Here is a 19,324-nt window from a genome sequence, read left to right on the forward strand (position 1 = left end):
GCTCAGCGCTTCCTGGCTCCTGTGCATTCCACGCTGAGGGCTCAGCATATGCAGTCACATGCTACGTGCTCAGTACATGCCAAATCCTTGTTAAGGGCACAGCACATGCTGTGGGTTCAGGATACGCCAAACCACCCTGGTAACACGCTGAGGGCTCAGCAAACACTGCATCTCCAAGGGAGGACCATGCCAGCTGTGCCCTCCCCCGATGCCCCACTTCATATCACTCAGTCAGGCACAGGCTGTACAGACAAGTTATTTACTTCTTATTGTAACCTTGAGCCCTCTTTGCCCTGGAAAGGGGGGTGGGCCAGGGGGCCGGGCCCAGCATGCACCCCCATTTCTTTGGGGGCTGATCCCTCCCCCAGCTGGGCTGGGTCCTGGGGCCACAGCATCAGGCCGGCAGGGGTGGAGGTAGAGGCAGGAGAGCAGGGGAGAGCCAGTGGAGCCACAATGGGGCACACAGAAGCGGGGGCACGGGGACAGGGGCCAGGACCCAGGACTCTGGGCCTCACGGGGGCCTCGAAGGCCTCGGCCTGTCTGCCGGGCTGGGGACTCAGAGCAGGCGACAGGCATTGCCCACGCTGTCAGCTGAGGTGTCAAGGTCGTGGCTGTAAGGGGAGTCCCAGTCCCTCAGGAAAACAGCCTCCAGCTGGCTCCTCAGGCCACCCCGCCCGTTCTGTGTCACCAGCAGCGAGGTGCCCGCCGTCTCCGTGAAGTAGCTGCCAGACCAGTTGGAGGTTCCTGCCGGGTGGGGTCAGAGAGTCAGAGCCCACAGCTGTGCCTGGAGCCCCCTTCTGCCCCCACGGCGGCACTCGGGACACTCACCGATGTAGGTGGCACGTTCGGTCACCATGTACTTGTTGTGGTTGACGCGGGCATATGGGATTCGGGCCTGGGCCTCATCCGCAGGGACCACGAAGAGTTTCTGAGGGGGTGGGGAGGACAGGGGAGGACAGGAAGGAGCGTGAGATCCAGGTAGGGCTGGAGAGGCCCCGGGTCTGGGCCAGGGGAGGAATCCGGTCTGCAGGACTGGGGACCCGGCTGCTTCCCATGGAACTACCAGAGCCAGAGCAGGGCCCGGCAGAGTGGGAATCAGTAACCCCGGCTAAAAGAAAAGACCCTGTTGCTCCTTTGTCCTTCATTCTAGAATGTCTACGTGTCCCTTCGGTCTCAACTCAGACATCCCCTATTCCTGAAAGGCCTCCTGGATCACCCTCATGCTGGACCAGGCTAAGGCAGATGCTTCCTCCGGGCCCCACTTTCCTGGTCATGATGCCTCCTCCATCTGGGGTCCTGTCCTCCTCCCTGGGCCCCACCATTCTGGCCCGACTCACGGTCTCCCCATCATGGCACAGCCCTGTCCTTCTGGGTCAGGCCTGTCAGATGACAGGTGAGCTCCACAAGGCCTATGCCTTCGGCATTGCCCTGCACAAGGGCTGAGGACTGGGTGTGCAGTGGGTGCTTACCACCTGGATATCGGAGTGGGTGTGGTTGTCACGCAGGGCAGCCAGGGACAGCAGGAAGGCCCGCATAGACGGCTCCGAGTGGCCCCAGCAGCTGATCAACAGGCGCACCTTGACGCCCCGCTCGTAGGCAGCCCGCCGGAGCCCATCGTCAATGGCAGGCCAGAACCTTGGGGACGGGGGTGCAGGATTCAGAGGGCAGCCTTACCTGTGGCCTTACCCTGAGCTGCAGGGAGGCTGCTCTAGCTGCTAAGCGCCCTTAAACCGTTCCAAGACCGCCCTGTCTCTGGCTCCCAGTCCTGTTCCTGCCTCCTCACATCCCACATGCCCTATCCTGCTTCCAGCTCCCATTCCTGCCCCCGAGCCCCTCATCCTGTCTCCAGCCCATTCTCTCTGCTCCCTGACTCAGATATGGATATCCCACACCCCGCACTCCCTGCCCTGCCCCCAACCCCACGATTCTCATCCTTTTCTGTCCCTACTTCCTCTGGTCTCCTCTGCCTCTCCCTGTGGCTTCCCTTTGCTTTGGTCCCCCTGCCTGCATTCTGGCCTCATCCCTCCCTCTCCCTCTGCCTCTTCAGCTTGAGGCAGGTCCCTGCCCCAAGCCCTGTCCGTGGGGCGGCCGTACCTGTGAGGGTGAGAGAACTCCATGGTGGGCAGGTAGTTCATGACAGCAACGTAGATGAAACTCCGGGCATTGTCCACCACGTTGAGCAGGGCCTTCAGATCTGGGGTGCGGCCACTGGGACACAGTGGTGGGGGTGCACTCTGGGGGGTGATGGGGACAGTTAAGACACATGCCATGCAAAGGGTGCCATCACAGAGGACCCTGGGTACAGCTTGTCTCAAGCCAGGTCCCGTGGGTTGCATTGAATCCTCAGCCTCCGTGAAGGCGGCGGATAATTGTCATGTCCATTTTAGAGATGAGGAAGCTGAGGCTCAGAGAGGGTAGGTGACTTGCCTAAAGTCACACAGCTGACAAATGGGGCCAAGATTTGAACCTAGGCTTTTTGGTTCCAGAATTTACGCTCTAACGCAGGGATTCTTGACAGAAGGGTCCTGCTCCAGCAGCAACATCAGCTGCAACTTGTTAGAACTGCAAATTCTTGGGCTTCACTGCACATGGCATACTGAACAGGCGCTGGGGTGGGGCTCAGAGATCTGTTTGGTTTTTTTTTAAAGATTTTATTCACCCATTGATGAGAAACAGAGAGAGAGAGAGGCAGAGACACAGGCAGAGGGAGAAGGAAGGCTCCCTGTGGGGAGCCCGATGTGGGACTCGATCCCAGGACCCTGGGATTATGACCTGAGCCACCCAGGCGCCCCAGGGGATCTGGGTTTTAACCAGCCCTCCCTGTGTTTCTGATACATGCTCTGGTTTAAGGACCTCTCCTGTCATCATGTGTGTCCCTGACTTGCTCATAGCCCATCAGGTTCACCCTGCTTATGTGCCATATGACACCATGCCCTTTACCCACTTCCCTCCAGTCTCATGACAGATGAGCAAATTCAAGCTCCGAAGGGGACGTGGTGATGGGGGAACCCTTAACCTTCTGTGTGAGACCACTAGAGCAAAGGACCCCAGTGAATGACATGTCCCTACATCCATGCCTTTCCGTGGCCCTCCACAATGACTCTGGCCTTGGCCAGGTGACTTGCTTGGTGGGGTTGCAGAGACGGAAGGGGATTTAGATTGGCCACCCCAACCGGAGGAAATATCAAGAGCTGAAACCAGCAGTGCCTTGTATACAGTACTCAATATCTGCCATGGGCACAGCTGGCACTGGCCAAGAGACCTTTCCACGGTGATGTGACTGTTCATTATCTACAATGTTCAACACCGCCGCCGTTTGCTACATGAACCTACTAAGCCTTTGAAATGCGGGCTGGTGCAATTCAGGTACTGAACTTTTAGCAATGTTTAATTTTAGCTGACTTCAATGAAAAGAGCCACATGCAGCCATCCTGGGCAGCGCAGAGCTACCCCAGGGGCTCAGCATGCATGAACCCATTAGCCTGATAGGTCGCAGATAATTATGGCAGCTGTTTTCAAGAGGAAACCAAGACCTAGGGAGGCTGGGACATAGCCCCGGCCCCAGCCCCAGCAGAATGAGTATGAGTGAGTGGTCAGGACTCCCCTCCCACCACACCGGGCAGGGCTAGACAGAGACTGTGAGTGACCGGGTCCCTCTTCCCTAGGACTCACCGCCAGGTAGGCCAGAGCAGGGGTTCCATTGAGGCAGATCTCCATTGGTGTCTCTTGATTATAGCGGGTGTCATAGGGTCGGGGCCAGGTTGACGGGATGGAGCTGCCCGCCTGGCCCAGGTACCAATAGGCCTCAAAGATCTTGGTCAGGTCCCGAGCTAGGCAGCTGCAGTTATACATGACCACCCCCAGCTCCTTGACCTGTGGGAGGGCAGTGCTCAGCCTGGGGGTGGTGGCCTGGTGCTCACAGATGACATGAGCCCCCTTCCCCACTTTCTGCCCCTTGCCCCTCAATCTCCCCATCTATCTGCATCTCAGTCTCCCCACCTCCCCCCACCCCGCAACAGAAGTCCCAGCATGGGCATGACCTTGACTCTAGGCTACAATCTTTTAAAATTTTGGTACAAATCATTTGGTTATTCCAAAATGTGAGGTTTCCTGAACCTTCACATATGCTGTTGCTTCTACCCTCTATAGGACAAGCTCCTACTCATTCTTAGGTCTCAGCTGAGAGCCTCCTCCTCCAGGAGGTCTCTCTTGACTGCCCAGACTATGTCAGGCAATTCTTCTGGGCTTTCATCGTCCCTTGGTTTTCCCTCATTTCTCTTTCTGGTGACACTGGACTGGGAAGACTGGCACTGGGGAGGTCTCAGCTGTGGCTGTGTCTTCAGCATGTCCTCACAAGAATCAGTAAGATTAGGGGCTCAGGAAATATTTGTTGAGTGATCAATAATAAATGATCACTGCCTAAACCGTATCTTCTTTCCTGCCTTATGTTAATCTTGGCAGATCCTATAGATAGCATAGTAGTTGTCACCTCCTTTGGAAGACCTTTCCTGATACTCCAGACTGGGTCCCCTCTCCTGGCCCTGACCCTCTGGGCTGCCACCGCCTGGTGACCAGCCTGTCACCACACTGGACTGGCAGTTCCAAGAGGTCCATCGCCATGTTCCCAGCATCACCCGGGACAGTCCTGGGCTTAGAGCAGGCACTCAGGGAACTGAATAATGAAGGGAAAATTGGTGGACAGGGCTTTGGATGTCCTTCAGAGGAGCTGGGAGCTGTCACTGGGGATCAGAGCAGACCCCAGGCTTCCAGAAGCAGGCAGAAGGCAGGGAAAGCTGGATTTGGGTGAGCCTGGATTTAGGAAGGCCTGCTAGGAGATAGGAAGGAAGCCACTGCAGACTGGACAGAGAAGACTCTGGAACTGAAGAGGGGTACAGGTGGAGGCTGGGCACCCTCTGGAGCAGGGAGCAGCCATGAAGGGTGTGAGGGCAGGGTCTAGGCAGACCTGGGTCAGGGAGCGCCAGTCCATGTTGGCACTGCCGATGTAGAAGTGGGTCTGGTCCACCACCCAGAACTTGGTGTGCAGGACGCCATGGGTCAGCTTCTGCATGTCCACCATGCGCACCTGGGCCCCTGTGATAGGCAGGTTGTCAGGAGCCAGCTTGGGCGCCCCCAGGCCCAGCCCACCCACAGCTGCGCTCTCTAGCTCACCACTCTGCAGCAGGGCCTGCAGGTCGGCCTGTGGCTGGGGCCCATTGGGCTTGCTCACAGTGATGCGGACCTTCACACCTTGAGGTGCCAGGGTCTGCAGCTGCCGGAGGACCTCCTCGCCCTGCGGAGAAGGGACAGCCTCTGAGGGGCTGGGCCAGCCGGCTCTCCAACCCCATGCAGCAACCCCAAAAGGCTGTTTTCATGTTGGGTTTCAATTTGCGAGCAGGAGTGAACAGGCTTTCCATTAGCCAGTACGCGGAGGGATGGGTTTATAGGCTAAGCTATTAAAACCTTTCATCTGTTTTAATTACTGGTGCTCTGGGCCCCATGGGGCCTCCCTGCCACTCCAGTCCTGCCCGGGACCTTCCCAAGATCCTGCCTTGGAAGCATCAATGCCTAGCACTGCACTGGGGCCTCCAAGTACCTTGCAGGATGTTGGTGGCATGGCACAGGCTGGGGGTCCGAGAAGGTATGGGTGAGGCCTGATGACGCCAATAACTCTAACAGCCAAGGATTCCCTGTCTCCTACTGTGAGCTGGGCCCCATTCTAAGCCCCTTCACATCTGGACTCACCGATTTCTCACCACTCTCATTGATGAGGCTGAGTATAATCCCCGAGGTGCGGAGGAGAAAACCGGGCACGGAGAACTCAGTGGTGAGGTGGGATTTGAACCCAGATCACCTGCCTCCTATGTCTGTGCTTTGAACCACTCCAGTGGGAGCCAGCAGGGAGTGGGCGCTCATATCATTTTTAACTTCTGTAATTATTTTTTTCAGGCAGTGCTCGAGGAGCCCCACAATTTTAATACATGTTAAGCCCACTTCTGACAACAAGAGGCAGCGGAGGGGAGGAAAAAAGAAGGGACAAATTCAGTGTGTTTTGCAAAGCAGGGGTTATCCACTCAGGCTGCTCCTTTACACACCTTGAAGTTTTATGGTTTTTAAAGTGTGCCTGTGCACTGAAACAAGGATATAAAGCAAACGCTTAGGCAAGGCTGATTGTGTCAGACACTGTGCTGGCATCTGCGTGGATTCACCTGCTTTAGTATCATAAGGGCGAGTGCTATACGTTGGTCCCATTCTACAGATAAGGCAACTGAAGGCTGAGGAGTGAGGTGACCCGCTCAGGTCACACAGCTAGACAGCGGCAGAATGATTTGAGACTGGGCTGTTACCCACTCTGCTCTTCCATTTCTTTGTGTGACAGGGTTGGGGCAGCTTGTGGGCAAGCAACATCTGTCAGTCTAATCCCTTGTAATCAAACCCACACCCTGACATTCAGAGGCCTCCAGATGACTGTGACAAACACCCCCTGTCCAGGGGGCCATGTGAAGACAGCTGCTTTCAATCACCAGGGTCCAACCCGCTGTGTGAGACATGCCCACCCATCTCCTGGGCTGCAGGGGAAACCCCTTCTACCTCCACCCTCATGCCCCATACCTCCCATCCCCCCTGTTGCCAGCCTAGGACCCAGGTTGCCAGGTACCTGCTGGGCAGAGGGCTCCTGAGTGTGGGTGTCATTGTTGGTGAGGGTCCAGTAGAAGGAGGCGATGTCCAGGCTGCTGTGGGCACCGGCGAGCAGGCCCAGCCAGGCCTGGCTGGTGGAGGGGTTGCCCATGGAGGCATTGGGGAAGTCCAGACCCTCGGGAATGCTCTCCACCAGCACTGCTCTGGAGGGTGGGGAATGATATCAGCCACAGGGGGCCAGAGACAACTGGTGGCAATGTGAGTGCTCACCTGTCTGCCCACAGAGGATGGAAGACTATGTATATGAGTGTCTGTGCACTTGTCTAGACGTGCAGAATGAGTATATACACATCTGTGTGTGTGTGTGTGTCTGTCTGTCCACAGATGTGATGGGAAACGTCGTGTGTTTGTGTGCCTGTCTGCTGACAGATCTGGACAGAATATGATGCTGTGGCTGTCATGGGACCAGTGTTGGGGGAAGGGGTGGGGGATGGAAAGAAGACCCTGTGACAGTGCACCTGGGAGTCTGCAGTCACCACTCTGTCACAGGGAGTGGGTGTGGTTCAGTGCAGGTCCTGCTCAGTGTGTAAGTGTCCCTGGCCTGGCAGGGCTCCTCCTCCCACCCTCAGAGGCCCTCCTCCTCAACTTACTCGCAGGGATCATAGCAGGGGGCTGGGCGCTGGTTGGGCCCAAAGAGATGCAAGTCGCCGTATTCCCATAGAAACAGCTGAGTCATCAGGGCACCGAAGCCCACAACTGCCAGGATGAGGACCAGCAGGACCCAACGGGCTTTCTGTGGGGAGGAGGAGGTGATGAGTTAGCCCCGTGGAAGCCACCCCAGCCCACGCTGGAGACAGGATGAGGGTGGTGGTGGGCTCCTACCTTCTCCGCAGCCTTCCAAGCCTCAATCTCATTCATGGGCAGCTCACTGGCAGGCTCCTCCGCAGGCACCTTCAGCTAGGGGGTGGGTATGGTAAAGGGGGTGACAGGGAAGCTTGGAGGGGCCTCTGCCCTGCACTGTGCCCAGCCCCATCCCATTGGGCCCCAGATCCACCTACCTCCTGGTACATCAGTTTAGGCTTCATCTTGGCAGGTAGCTAGGGGATATGCGGAGCCCAGGCAGGAAAGTGGGTGTGTCAGGGTCTCCAAACTGTGGGGAACAAAAGCTGGCACTGTGGGGGTGTTCTGGGCCTTGGGGGAACATGATGGAAAGCAGATTAGTCTTGGGCTCACGGGATCCATTGGGTCTCCTTGCCCGCGATCACGGGGGCCACTGGCATGGGGCCCGACACCCCAAAAGGAGGAAGCTGACCGCTGGTCAGCAGGGATTTCGAAATCCCCGAAGGTCTAAGTCTTGCTCTCTTCCCATCATTCTATGCTGCCCACCCTGCCGCCCTTGGCGCCCACCCTACCCCCGTGAGCGCCCACGCTGCTCTTCACTCATGCTCACGCTGCTCCACATTAGTACCTTCCCTTCTCCGAGGTCTGTCCTACACATTCCCCCAAAAGACAATTATGGATGGGGTCAGCGGAGCCCCAAATCTTTGCCCGGCGTTTCGCAACCCGGAGAGCACCTGGCGAGCTTTTTCCAGGTGGCTCCTCTGCCATCTCCCTCAGGTCCCCACCAGACAGCTCAGGCTGGGAGCCCGGGACTATCGGGGCCTCCCCGCCAGTCCCCAGCCCATCCCCCTAGCCATCCTCCGCCACCTTACCCCGGAGGGGACTCGGCCTTACTCCGCAGGCGGCAGCTGCTACCTCCGCGGGGCCCCAGCTACTGCCCCAACAGGCTGAGCAGGGGCGGGAGGAAGGAGGGGGCGGGGCCAGAGGGGCCCCGCCCACTGCAGCGGGGAGTCTGCGCAGTGCGCAGCCCGCCCCGGCTCACCGCAGGGAGAAGGGGGGCTCGGGTCCCCCAGATACGGTCCCGCCAACCTGGCGGGGGTAGGTAGAGTATATGGCTGGGGGATGGGCTTTGCCGTCCCCCCCCCCGGGGCCCCAGCGTGGGGTAGGGAGGCCACAGGTAAGGAGAAAAAGGAACCCCACATCTGTCTTGTCTACAAACCTTGCGAACTGTTGTACCATGGGCATGTATTACCTAGTCAAAAATAAATAAATAAAATTAATTGTTGAAAAACGTCGAAAATAAATGTCGGCTATACTAAAAAAAAAAATTGTTGTAAAAGCCTCATAAAATAAAATGGAGAGATCGAAGTTGAATCATAGGACTTCCAGATACAGCGAATGAGACCTGCAGAAGGCACAGCCCAAGCTACGCGGTGGGGGCAAGAGCGGAAGGACACGGTGGGTTTTCTGCTGGAGTCTGTTTGGATAACAGTATTTGCTTTCTTAAAAAAAAAAGCCAACTGACATTTTGATAGGGATTTTAAAATTCTGTTTCTGAAGTCCAGGCTCTGGCTGGAAGGATAAACAAGATTTCCCATTTCCCATCTCCTATCTGCCAAGCAGGGCTTGAGACCACCGTCGGAGAAATGAACCTTCCCCGCCCACCTCTCCCAATGAAACGGGGGCAGGATGCTCTCCCCTCCAACCACACAGGAAGTCAACAGATAAATGCAGAAAAGGCTTATCTCTGAGAGAAGCGACAGCGTCAGAAGTGGTTGCCTCCGAGAGTGGGATTTGGGGTGGGTGAGGATTGCTTTTTATTGCACGCCTATTTTCTTTTTTTAAAATTGTGCGATATAAGCGACTCACAGAAAAGTAGAGGAAAAAATAAATCTCTGTGCAGGTTAAGGAATAATTAGAAAGCCAACACAGGTGTTACCGCGTCCCACGGCGTGCATCACTGCGCATGCATTACTGTGACTTTAAAAAAAGAAGGAAGAAAAAGTAAATTCCAAAAAGGGAGGTAGGTACCCCCCCTCACCGGAAGATCCAGCCTAGATCTGCAAGGATGATTTGGAAACCCCTTCCCCCACAACGACCGATCCCGGATTGGCAAGGGCAGAGCACAGCTAGATCCCCTCCTTTTATTGCAGAGACAAATGGGGATGGGCCAAATGGATCCAGCAAAAAAGGCAACAGATCAAGGTTATTTGGAATTCCAGAGGTCACCAGGAGAAGCAGAAGATAACAGTCTTAGAGGCGGCTGACCGCAGGGTTGCCAGCGGGGGGAGGGGAGGCGTGGGGCAGGAAACCTTGTATTTATTTGCGAAGGCCTCCTCGAGAAATGTTTTACTTAAGAATATGGGGCTGGGGAGACCTGGCTATCTCAGTCCTTAGAGCACGCGACTTTTGATCTCCGGGTTGTGGGTGGGAGCCCCACGTTGGGTGTAGAGATTACTTAAAAACAAAAATATGGGGTTGGAACAGCAGGCAATGTAAATTTAGGGAAGATAAAATGAGCAAAAGCAAAACTGAGGGAGAGGTAGGGCATGGAGATGTAAAGGATGGGGTGGGCACTAATACATCAAAAATAGTAAGGCAGACGAGTTCATTCAAATTATTAGTGACTTTTTGCTTCCAGCTTGTATAGCGATTACAGGTCTAATAACAGTGGGTTTAATTCTAACTTATATTTTTTATCAAAATACCCCTCAGGTATTTAAAAAGAAAACTAGTGGTGGTGAAGTGGTTTAGACTGGATTAGATTGCAAGGCAGTTAATCCTGGATTCCAGAGCCAGAAGCCTGATTTGAATAGGAGCTGTAGCACTATGTGACTGACCTTGAGAAGTGACAAGGAATCCGTGCCTTAGTTTTCCCATCTGTAAGATGGTCATGGTAGCAATAGTACCTACTTTTCATAAGGCTGTTATTAATCTCACACACACTTAGTATCCGTGTACCAGGTATTGTTTTAGGCACTAGAAATATCGCTTTGAACAAAATAGACACCGGGGAAGACAGACAAAAAAACGAGATAATAAGTAAGTTATGTTAGGTTATAAATGCCATACGGAAGCAGGGCAGGGGTAGGGATGAGCAATTTTAAATAAGGGGGTCTGGGAGAGTCTTGCTGAGAAGGGGATACCTGAGAAAAAAAGCATCAAGAAGGGGAGGGAGGGAACTAAATGGACTTCCTAGGGAGAGTGTTTCAAGCAGAGGGAATAGCCAGTGCAAAGGCCATGAGGCGGGAATGTGCCTGATGTGGGTAGAGAAGAGCAAGGAGGCCAGTGTGTCTATAGTGGGGTAGACAGTGGGGAAGAAGGAGAGAGGAGTCAGAGAGGTGACAGGACTAGATCACGCAGGGCTGCCTGGACTGTGGTGAGGACAGGGCTATGGGTATGTTCTGAGTGGAGGAGAGACACGATCTGCCTTGGGTGTTGTAGGTGGTTAAATGGTGGCCTCAAAAATATATATATAAATATCGAACATGGCCATAACCTCCAGAATTCGTGAATATGACCTTAACTGGAAAAAAGGGTCTTTGTATATGTAATTAAATTAAAGATTTGAGATAACATCATCCTGGATCATTTAGGTAGGCCCTAAATACAATAACTGTCTCTGAGAGACAGAGAAGACCACGGGGCCAGGGAGGCAGAGATTGCAGTGATATGGCCACAAACCCAAGTATGCCTGGAGCTACTAAAACTGGGAGAGGCAGGGAATCTTCCACAGTCTCAGGAAGGGGCATGGCCCTGCCAACAGCTTGATTTTGGACATCTGGCCTCCAGGACGGTGAGAATAAATTTTGGTTGTCTTAAGCCACACTGTTTGTGGTGATTTGTTAAAACAGCCACAGGGAACTGATACAGGTGCCTGCAGACTCCCTCTAGCTGTGTGGGGGACGCGTGTGTGTGTTACAGCCAAGGGTTTTGGTCTGAGTGACTGTCAAGGATAGAAGCCCCAATAGCTGATTTATGGAAGGCTGAGGAGGAGCAAATTTAGGAAAAGGCTGAAAGAAGTTAAATGAATGACTGGACGAATAAATAAACTGTGTGTGTGTGTGTGTGTGCTGAACATATGAAATTTGAGAAGCAACTCCTTGGAGCTAAAGAAATTACTACCTAGCAAGTGTATAGAATGGACACGCAAGAGGTTCTCAATAAATGTGATTGTTGTCAAGGGTCCTGACAGCCAAAAAAAAAAAAAAAAAAAAAAAAAGGAAAAAAAAAAGAAAAGAAAAAAAGGTACCCTTTTCCGCGTTCCCCCACCACCCCCAAGGCAAGATGCTTGCTTTCCATTATAGGCTTTTAGTTACTATTTTTTTAAACACACATGGGACTTCGTTGGAAATTAAATTATGAAGCTCAGACTCCTAGCTGGGATGCCTCTTCCTCCACATCACAGTTTCCAGAAAAAGACTATGGCCTCAGTTGGATAAGTACCTAGCACCCCCGTCCCCAGATCCCCGAGGGGTACAGTGGAGGCTAAAGTCGAAGGTGGCATGACCGACAGAGCCAGGCTGACAGGTGCTGGCATTTCCTTCAGCTCAGCTCAGTCCCTGCCTTCCCAGTAACCTAGAACCCCACCCCCCCATGGGGCTCCAGGGCAATGCCCAGGCTGGCCCCTAGGCTCTGCTTCTTTGGTCTCGGGATGCATCTCTGCCACCAAGTGTGCCCCTTCCAGCCCAGAGGATATTCCCTGCCCCTTGGCTTGTGCCCTGCCTGCCTTGGGGTGTGACACCACAGCCCACAGAAAAGGAGGAAGCAAAACTCACTGGGTTTCTGAGACACGTGCTGGGTCACAGGTTCCTGAACACCCCACCCATGGGTGGGGGCGGGAGATTTGATTCCTCCTTTGTAGCAGTGCTTTAGACTGCAGATTCCAAGGTTCAAATCCCACCTGTCACTCTTACTGACTTCAGATATGGGGCTTTATTTTTCTGAGCCCCACTAGTCTCTCTATAGAATGGGGATCATCTCATACTCATCTGGGGCACGGAGGCTGAGGGATCTTTGAATGTTTTAAGGGAGCAAGTCTCAGAGTCCTACTACTCTGGGTTCAGATCTCATTTGTGTGTTCCTGGGAAGAGAGGCTCCCTTCTCTGAGCCTTACTTTCACCCTCAGACCAACAGGGAGATTGACACATCTTCACATTTGCTGGGAAGAGTCAATGAACCCATCCATGGCAGAGAGGCAGACTAGCAAACCCCCAAAACATCTTGCTGGTGAGATCTGTGTGTCCCCTGTACTCTGTACATACTTTTATCACAGATAGGCTTATGTGTCCCTTAAAAAGCTAAGTCTGTGTTTGGTTTATTTCCCTGCTCCTGGTACCCAGCACATCACAAGCACTCCATAAATGTTTGTTGAAAACAGAAGAAATGGAGTAGAATGGAAACCTTGGCGAAAAGACTTTCATAGAAGTCCCTCTAGACCTAGTGACATTTGTTTTATACACAATGATAACCCGCATGTGCTCTAAGCCCTGAGCAAATGGGTCGGTGCAGATTATGGCCTTTCAGCCCGAGAGTAAAGTTCAAGGTCAATTTATGGTTGTTTCAAGTCATCGGAGAGAGCTGCTGAAGTGCCCGACAGCCTACTCCCCAGGAAACATTTACAAACATATGGACCTTCCATATGGTTCAACACAGAACTGTGTTTAAAAGGAGTCGATTTTCACTTGATTGTGCAGACCCTTTTGGACTGGACAATCAGCTGTCTGAGATCAGGTCTACAGAAAACAGAACAGAGCACTGGTTTTGTAAACTTTGTTTGTTTGTTTTGTTTTTAGCAGCAGAACCTTTATTTCAAAGGACCCCTAGAAAGTGCCCTTCCTAGGGAGCGAAGATGCTCGGTCTGAAAAACAAATAGGTAAAAAACCAAAACAAAACAAGGAAACAACAACAACAAAACACATCATGATTGGTGAATATTTCTGAGCTGGAACTCAAATATCTAGGCTGTTTCATCCCTGCTCAAAGCCCCTCTATGGCTCCCCACCGCCCTCAGAACAAAGGGCAAACTTCTTACTATGTCCTCTAGGGCCCAAAGCTGACCCCAGCTCTCATCTCTTCCCTGAGTTTTAGCTTTGGAAGTCCCATGGCCTTCTAGATGCTTCTCCCCAGGGGTTCCCACACCCCTCGCACCCACCATGTCCCCAACTGTCCTTAGCATCTCTTCCAAACCTGTTCCTCTCCTCGGTCCCCACTTCAAGGACAGCTGTCTTTCCATCCCACAGGTCTCAGTCTGTGTGCCGCCTCCTCTAGAAAACCCTCCCTGACTGCCCTGGAGCCCTGGGCCTCAATCCTGGACCCTCCACAACTTGTGGACTCAGACTGCCCTTTCCCACCTGGGTCCCCACTCCTGCCACCTCCCTTGGCTCCCAACCTCCACTCAACCCTTCTAATCTCCCCCTCATCTGAGTCAAACTCATCCCTCTCCTGCTCAAAAACCTCTATCTCCCACCGCCCCCTGGTGTCCTCAGGACAAAGGCTCAGCTCTTCACTGGTTCCCAGAGCCCTCAATGATCTCCCCTTAATGATCTCTTTAGCTTACTGTCTCACCATCCTTTACATCCCATCCATATTTAGTATCTTTCGATTCCTCGAACTGATACCACACTTTCACCACCAAACACTCCCACAGCTGCTGCTCCTGCCCAGCACACCTTTCTCTTCTTTTCATGTCGTTCATTCCATCAGCTCATGTGCTTCCTCCTCCAGGAAGCCCTTCCAGATCCCTGGGCTGGTCCAGAATTCCCTCTTTGGGTTCCAACGGTCCCTGGGCTTCTCCATCCCAGCCCTAATCCTCTGCCTATGCTTCTCCTAATCCCAGCCCTCTGGGATGCCACTGCCCAGTGACAAATTTGTCTCACTGGACCGTGAAACCCATGAGGGCATCATCACTGGGCTGTCTCAGCCACTGCTGTGTGCCCAGTACAACCCAGTACAACCCAGTACAGGGGCAGGACAAGGCAGGTGCTCAATTCATCCATCTGTTCATTCAACTAGTATTTGTTCAGTAACTACTTGCTGGTAAGGACTGGGTGGAAACTGGGAATACAGCACAAAACAGAAAAAAAAATCCTGGTACAGATGACATTCTTTTGGGGGAGGCCACATATAGAGGAGTGAAACATAGAGTATGTGTCTTGGGGAAAAATAAAGCAGGGGAGGGATATAATGGCACCATGATGGTAATAGTTGATGTCTCAGCTCAAAAATAACACACCACTGCACATCATGGGGCAGAGCACTGTTTTTCAGACGAGGCAGTAGGGGTCAGGGAATTTCTGCTGGGGTTGTGCAGCGTCCGTTTGCTGGCACGGAATTCGAACCCAGAGTTCGGTTCTGTTCCCGGACATTATGATGTCGAACCAATTCATGAACATAAAATAGGACAGAATGTCTTTCTGTTGCCCACCTCCCACCCGCCCGCCCCTCCCCGGGGAGAGGGCAGGAAGTGGGGCGAGAGGGCAGGGCTCCTTGTTTACTCAACCAAGCGCTGCTGGAAGCACTTTATGTGTTTCATTGCTCACAACAGTCCTTTTCTTAGCCTCGTATAACAGATAAGGAAACCAGAGACCGAGAGGTGTAGTCATTGGCACAGAAGGACACAGCCAGGAAACGGTGAAGCCAGGATTTGATCCTGAGCTGCCTCAGGGTCCCAGGTGTAGAGAAACGCCTCTCCTGTTGTTTATCATCTGTAGATCTGTGGGTGCCCACCCCTGCCCCCCCTCCGCCCCCGACAGCACCTGAACCCAGAGGTGGCACTGGCTTCTCAAACACTCTCCCAACATCTCTTCCTCTCCCTTCCAGTCTTTGAGAGGGATGTTGGAAGCTTTCTCCAAATATAAAGGATATGGGAGTGCAGCTTTAACTCTGGCATGCCTTCCAACCAGGCTGCTCTTGCCAATCCATCCTTGATAGGAGTCCTGGAGCTGCTGCTGCTGTTTCACATCACATCAGATTAAGTCTTTCTTCTCTTCCAAATCCTCCCGTGGCTCCCGCCTCACTCAGAGTAAAGCCAAAGTCTTCTCCATGGCCCATGAGATCCAGATGATCTGCCCCCTCACTCCTATAACCTCACCCCCCCTCCCTCACTGACTTCCTTGCTATTCCTTAAATATTCAATGCATGCCCCTACCTCAGGGCCTTTGCATTTGCTGTTCTCTCTGCCTAGAATGCTCTTCCCCATAGAGCCACGTCAACCGCTCCCCTCCTTCAAGTCTTTGTTCAAATGTACCACCTCAGAAAACCTTCCCTGATCCCCTATATTTAGAACTCTAACCTTGGGGCACCTGGGTGGCTCAGTGATTTGAGTATCTGCCTTCAGCTCAGGGCATGATCTTGGGGTCCTGGGATCGAGTCCCACATCAGGTTCCCCTCAGGGAGCCTGCTTCTCCTTCTGCCTATGTCTCTGCCTCTCTCTGTATCTCTCAGGAATAAATAAATACAATCTTTAAAATATACAAAAATATATAAAACTACAACCTTTACCATGTATTCCCATCCCTTTTCTAACACATCATAGAATCTACTTACCTGTTCACTTATTGTCTCTTACCCCTGCTAGAATGTAAACTCCACGAAGCCAGGGATCTCTGTCCGTTTTGATTATTGCTGTGCCCCGCCCCCCCCATGCCTAGTATAGTGCTGGGCATGTAGGAACGTGCTTAATAAATATTTAGGCAAATGAATAACTTGTGTTTGTATTCCCATATTGCATTCCCATATGCAATAACTGAAGCATAGGAATGTGAAGCCACCTGCTGGAGGCCATGCCACTATTTAAGTACTTGTTAGAACCAAGATCGGAACCACGGTTCCAGCTCCCAGGCACACATTGCTAACCACTGTCCCACACTGCCTCGCTAAGGCAAGCTGAGTGAATAAGATTCTTACCTCTCTACCCAGGCATTCAGGGTTGCTGAGGTTTAATTGAGGTGTGCTGGGACCTGCCTCATCTCCCTGTACTCCCAACTCCAGAAGTCAAGGGAATCTGGGTTTAAGCTAGCTAGTCGCCCCCTGCCCCCAACTACTCCTGGACTCCCACTAGGGCATTAGCTCCATGCTCTCATTTTGGGGGTGGGCAAACCACTCAATCCAACGTGGTAGAGATTAGGGATTAAGTATTTACCCAAGCAAGGTTTGTGATGGCCAATGGGCCACCCCCTCAGGTGGGGTGATGTGGCAGAGATGAGGACATGGAGACTGTGACGTGCGGTGGCGTGGGGTGGCGTGGGGTGGTTGCCGTGGCAGAGGGTATCATGATACAGGGAGTGTGCTGACGTCACGAGAATGAAGAGGGCAGCTGAGGGAAGGCGGGGGAGTGACAATGGAGAGGTGATGGAGGTGACTGCATGAGGGTGAGGGTGACACGGTTAATAACATAATGAGCCCAAATCGCCACATCAAGCTGCGCACATCACAAGAATACGCTCGCAGAATCCTCCCAATCATCCTGGACGCAGGTGTCCTTGTGCGGGTTTACAGATGAGGAAGCTGAGAGTGCAAAGGTGTGATCAGGTGGTCAAGGTTACCCAGAGGTTCTGTGGTGGAGCTGGGATTCTGGGACACCCCCAGGAAACCGGCTCGAGGAGCATCTACGGTGGTGAGTGAGTGGGAAGTGACACGGGGAAATGACAGACACATAAAGGGATGAGAAGCAACTGGAAGGCAGAGTGGCTCCTTATGGGGGAAACTGGGAACATAAGGCACGACGGTGACTGTCAGGAGCAGAGGAGACACGGGAGGTACAGACACATAAAGGGTGAAAATGACATAAGGGAAGCGTGACCGCGATATAAGGAGAAGGTGACAGAAGTGTGAAGGTGAACGGGGTGTGTGATGACGGCTCAGGAGAGGTGAAGGCTTCATAAAGGAAAAAGTAGCAACAAAAGAAGGGATGGCAGCATAAAGGGGGAAGGCAGCAGCGCTGAGCGGCAATGCGGGCTTAGCACGAAAGCGAATTAAGGGGGTCGACAGCGACAGAAGGCAGGTGATGGCGACAGAAGTGCGGTGGTGACCATTTAACCGGGATGCGACAGAAAGGGAGGGACGGCTACACAGAGAGACATCGAACCACATAAGCGGAGAACTGCATTACAGAGGGAAGGACAACACGAAAAGGGCTGCAGAGGCGCCGCGCCCCCAGATCGCACAGTACCTGCACTCCACGTCTCCCACTCCCGGACCCAGCCCGGCACGCACCTTCCAGGCTGGAGCCCCGCCTGGCCACCCCCGCCGCGCGCAGGCGCACTCCGGCTGGACTGCGGGCCCGCGGGGGCCAGGCAAGAGCGCTTCTCATTGGCCGCGCTCCTCGCTAGCGCGGGGCGGAGGGGAGCGCCAGGGAGACGGGGAGGTCACGTGACGGTGGCGGCCGCACTCTCGCTGGTGGCGGCCCCGCGGGCTAGAGCGGCCGCGGGCCTGTCGGTCCGGCTTCCGGCGGCGAGGGCGGTACTTCCGGGGCGGGCAGCCGGGCCGAGGGAGGAGGGTCTGACAGTTGGCGCCGCCGGGAGGGCGGGCGGGCGGCGCGTGTGGGCGCGGGGCCCGGAGGGTCAGGTGAGGCGCGGGCCACCGGGTGGTGGGACTGGGCCGGATGCGGAGGGGATGGATGGCCTCCTGGTTCTGGAATCAGTCTTGGCGTCGCTGTGCGGCCCGGACGAGCGACTTCTTTCTCTGAACCTCAGTTTCCTCTTCTGTAGAATGGGGGCCAGAATCTGACTGTAGCATCCTCCGTCTGGGTTAGAGTGAGGGGTCAGCTCGTGCATGTCGGAGACCCTAGTTCAGCGCCTCGCACACTGCACACTTCATTATCGTGCTATTATTGTTGGTGTTGTACCGGTGATCGTGTTTGCGCTTGGCGTGGAAGCTCTGGGTGTGGGAGCGTGCAGTTGGAGGCCCGCCGATTTCGGTTCAAGTCCCAGCTCAGCTCCGTGGCAGTGGGCCTGTGCCGTAACCTCTCTGGACCTCATTTTCCTAATCTATACAATGAAGGTTCATAGTCCTATCATAGGGCCGCTGTGAGGATGCTGATGAAATGTGCATGTAAATAAATCCCTTAGCACAGGGCTTCGCACAGTATGGAGTAGGAGCTCAATGTATTGGGAACTATGAAAATCATGATTCTGAGAATTATTGGTGTAGCTGGGACTTCCAAGGAAGTAGAGGGTAGGAGGAAGCCCGGAGGCAGCAATAGGAAAGTCTTGGAATCTGGAATTGAGCAAATTGATATCCTGCCCCTTCCTATTTGACCAATTTTGCCGGATCTCATAGATTGTGATTTTTCTTTTTCTTTAAAACCATATGCATTTTAGGAACTCCTGGATGGCTCAGCGGTTGAGGGTCTGCCTTTGGCTCAGGGCCTGATCCTGGAGTCCGGGATGGAGTCTCGCATCAGGCTCCCCCGCAGGGAGCCTGCTTCTCCCTCTGCCTGTGTCTCTGCCTCTCTCTTCGTGTCTCTCATGAATAAATAAATAAAAATCTTTAAAAAGATACGCATTTTCCTCCAGGCAATTAATTTGAGAAGAAAATTTCATATTTGTGTACTAATGGAAAACTAGCACTGCTGGCCTCAAAAAGAAGGGAAACGTAACCTGAAATACAACAGAAGCAGAATAGTCTATTTACATTGTAGACAGAAGCTGAAAGAGAATTGAAAAGGGAATAACTTGTGCTTTGTGATTCCACAGTCCCACAGATCCTATCAAGTTATCTTGCACTCTATTCTTCGCTTACACTTTGCATGTGGCTACCTTTTCTCTGGCTTACTGAAGATTGATTGATTGATTGATTGATTTTAAAAGATTTTATTTATTCATGAGAGATAGAGAGAGAGGCAGAG

General features: G+C 53.2%; 1 protein-coding gene across 5 annotated transcripts; it reads right to left on the minus strand.

Moving 5' to 3' along the window:
- Positions 1–243: 243 nt before the first annotated feature.
- PLD3 (phospholipase D family member 3) lies at positions 244–17,789 on the minus strand. 5 transcript variants are annotated; one of them, XM_038528866.1, is made up of 13 exons: positions 17,648–17,772; positions 8,696–8,728; positions 7,695–7,827; positions 7,519–7,593; positions 7,287–7,429; positions 6,656–6,839; positions 5,170–5,290; positions 4,964–5,091; positions 3,673–3,873; positions 2,095–2,234; positions 1,470–1,635; positions 829–928; positions 244–744 (listed from the first exon to the last, which is right to left on the minus strand). In XM_038528866.1, the coding sequence occupies exons 3-13, from the start codon at positions 7,719–7,721 to the stop codon at positions 557–559; spliced, it is 1,473 nt and encodes a 490-aa protein (XP_038384794.1). In that variant the 5' UTR covers positions 7,722–7,827; positions 8,696–8,728; positions 17,648–17,772; the 3' UTR covers positions 244–556. The 5 variants fall into 5 exon arrangements, with proteins under 5 accessions (XP_038384794.1, XP_038384795.1, XP_038384798.1 ...); XM_038528867.1 differs by having other exon boundaries at positions 7,695–7,786; positions 17,648–17,770; XM_038528870.1 differs by lacking the exon at positions 8,696–8,728 and having other exon boundaries at positions 7,695–7,786; positions 17,648–17,789.
- Positions 17,790–19,324: the final 1,535 nt, after the last annotated feature.

Source organism: Canis lupus, chromosome 1 (genome assembly GCF_011100685.1).
Source record: "Canis lupus familiaris isolate Mischka breed German Shepherd chromosome 1, alternate assembly UU_Cfam_GSD_1.0, whole genome shotgun sequence".
NCBI lineage: Eukaryota > Metazoa > Chordata > Mammalia > Carnivora > Canidae > Canis > Canis lupus.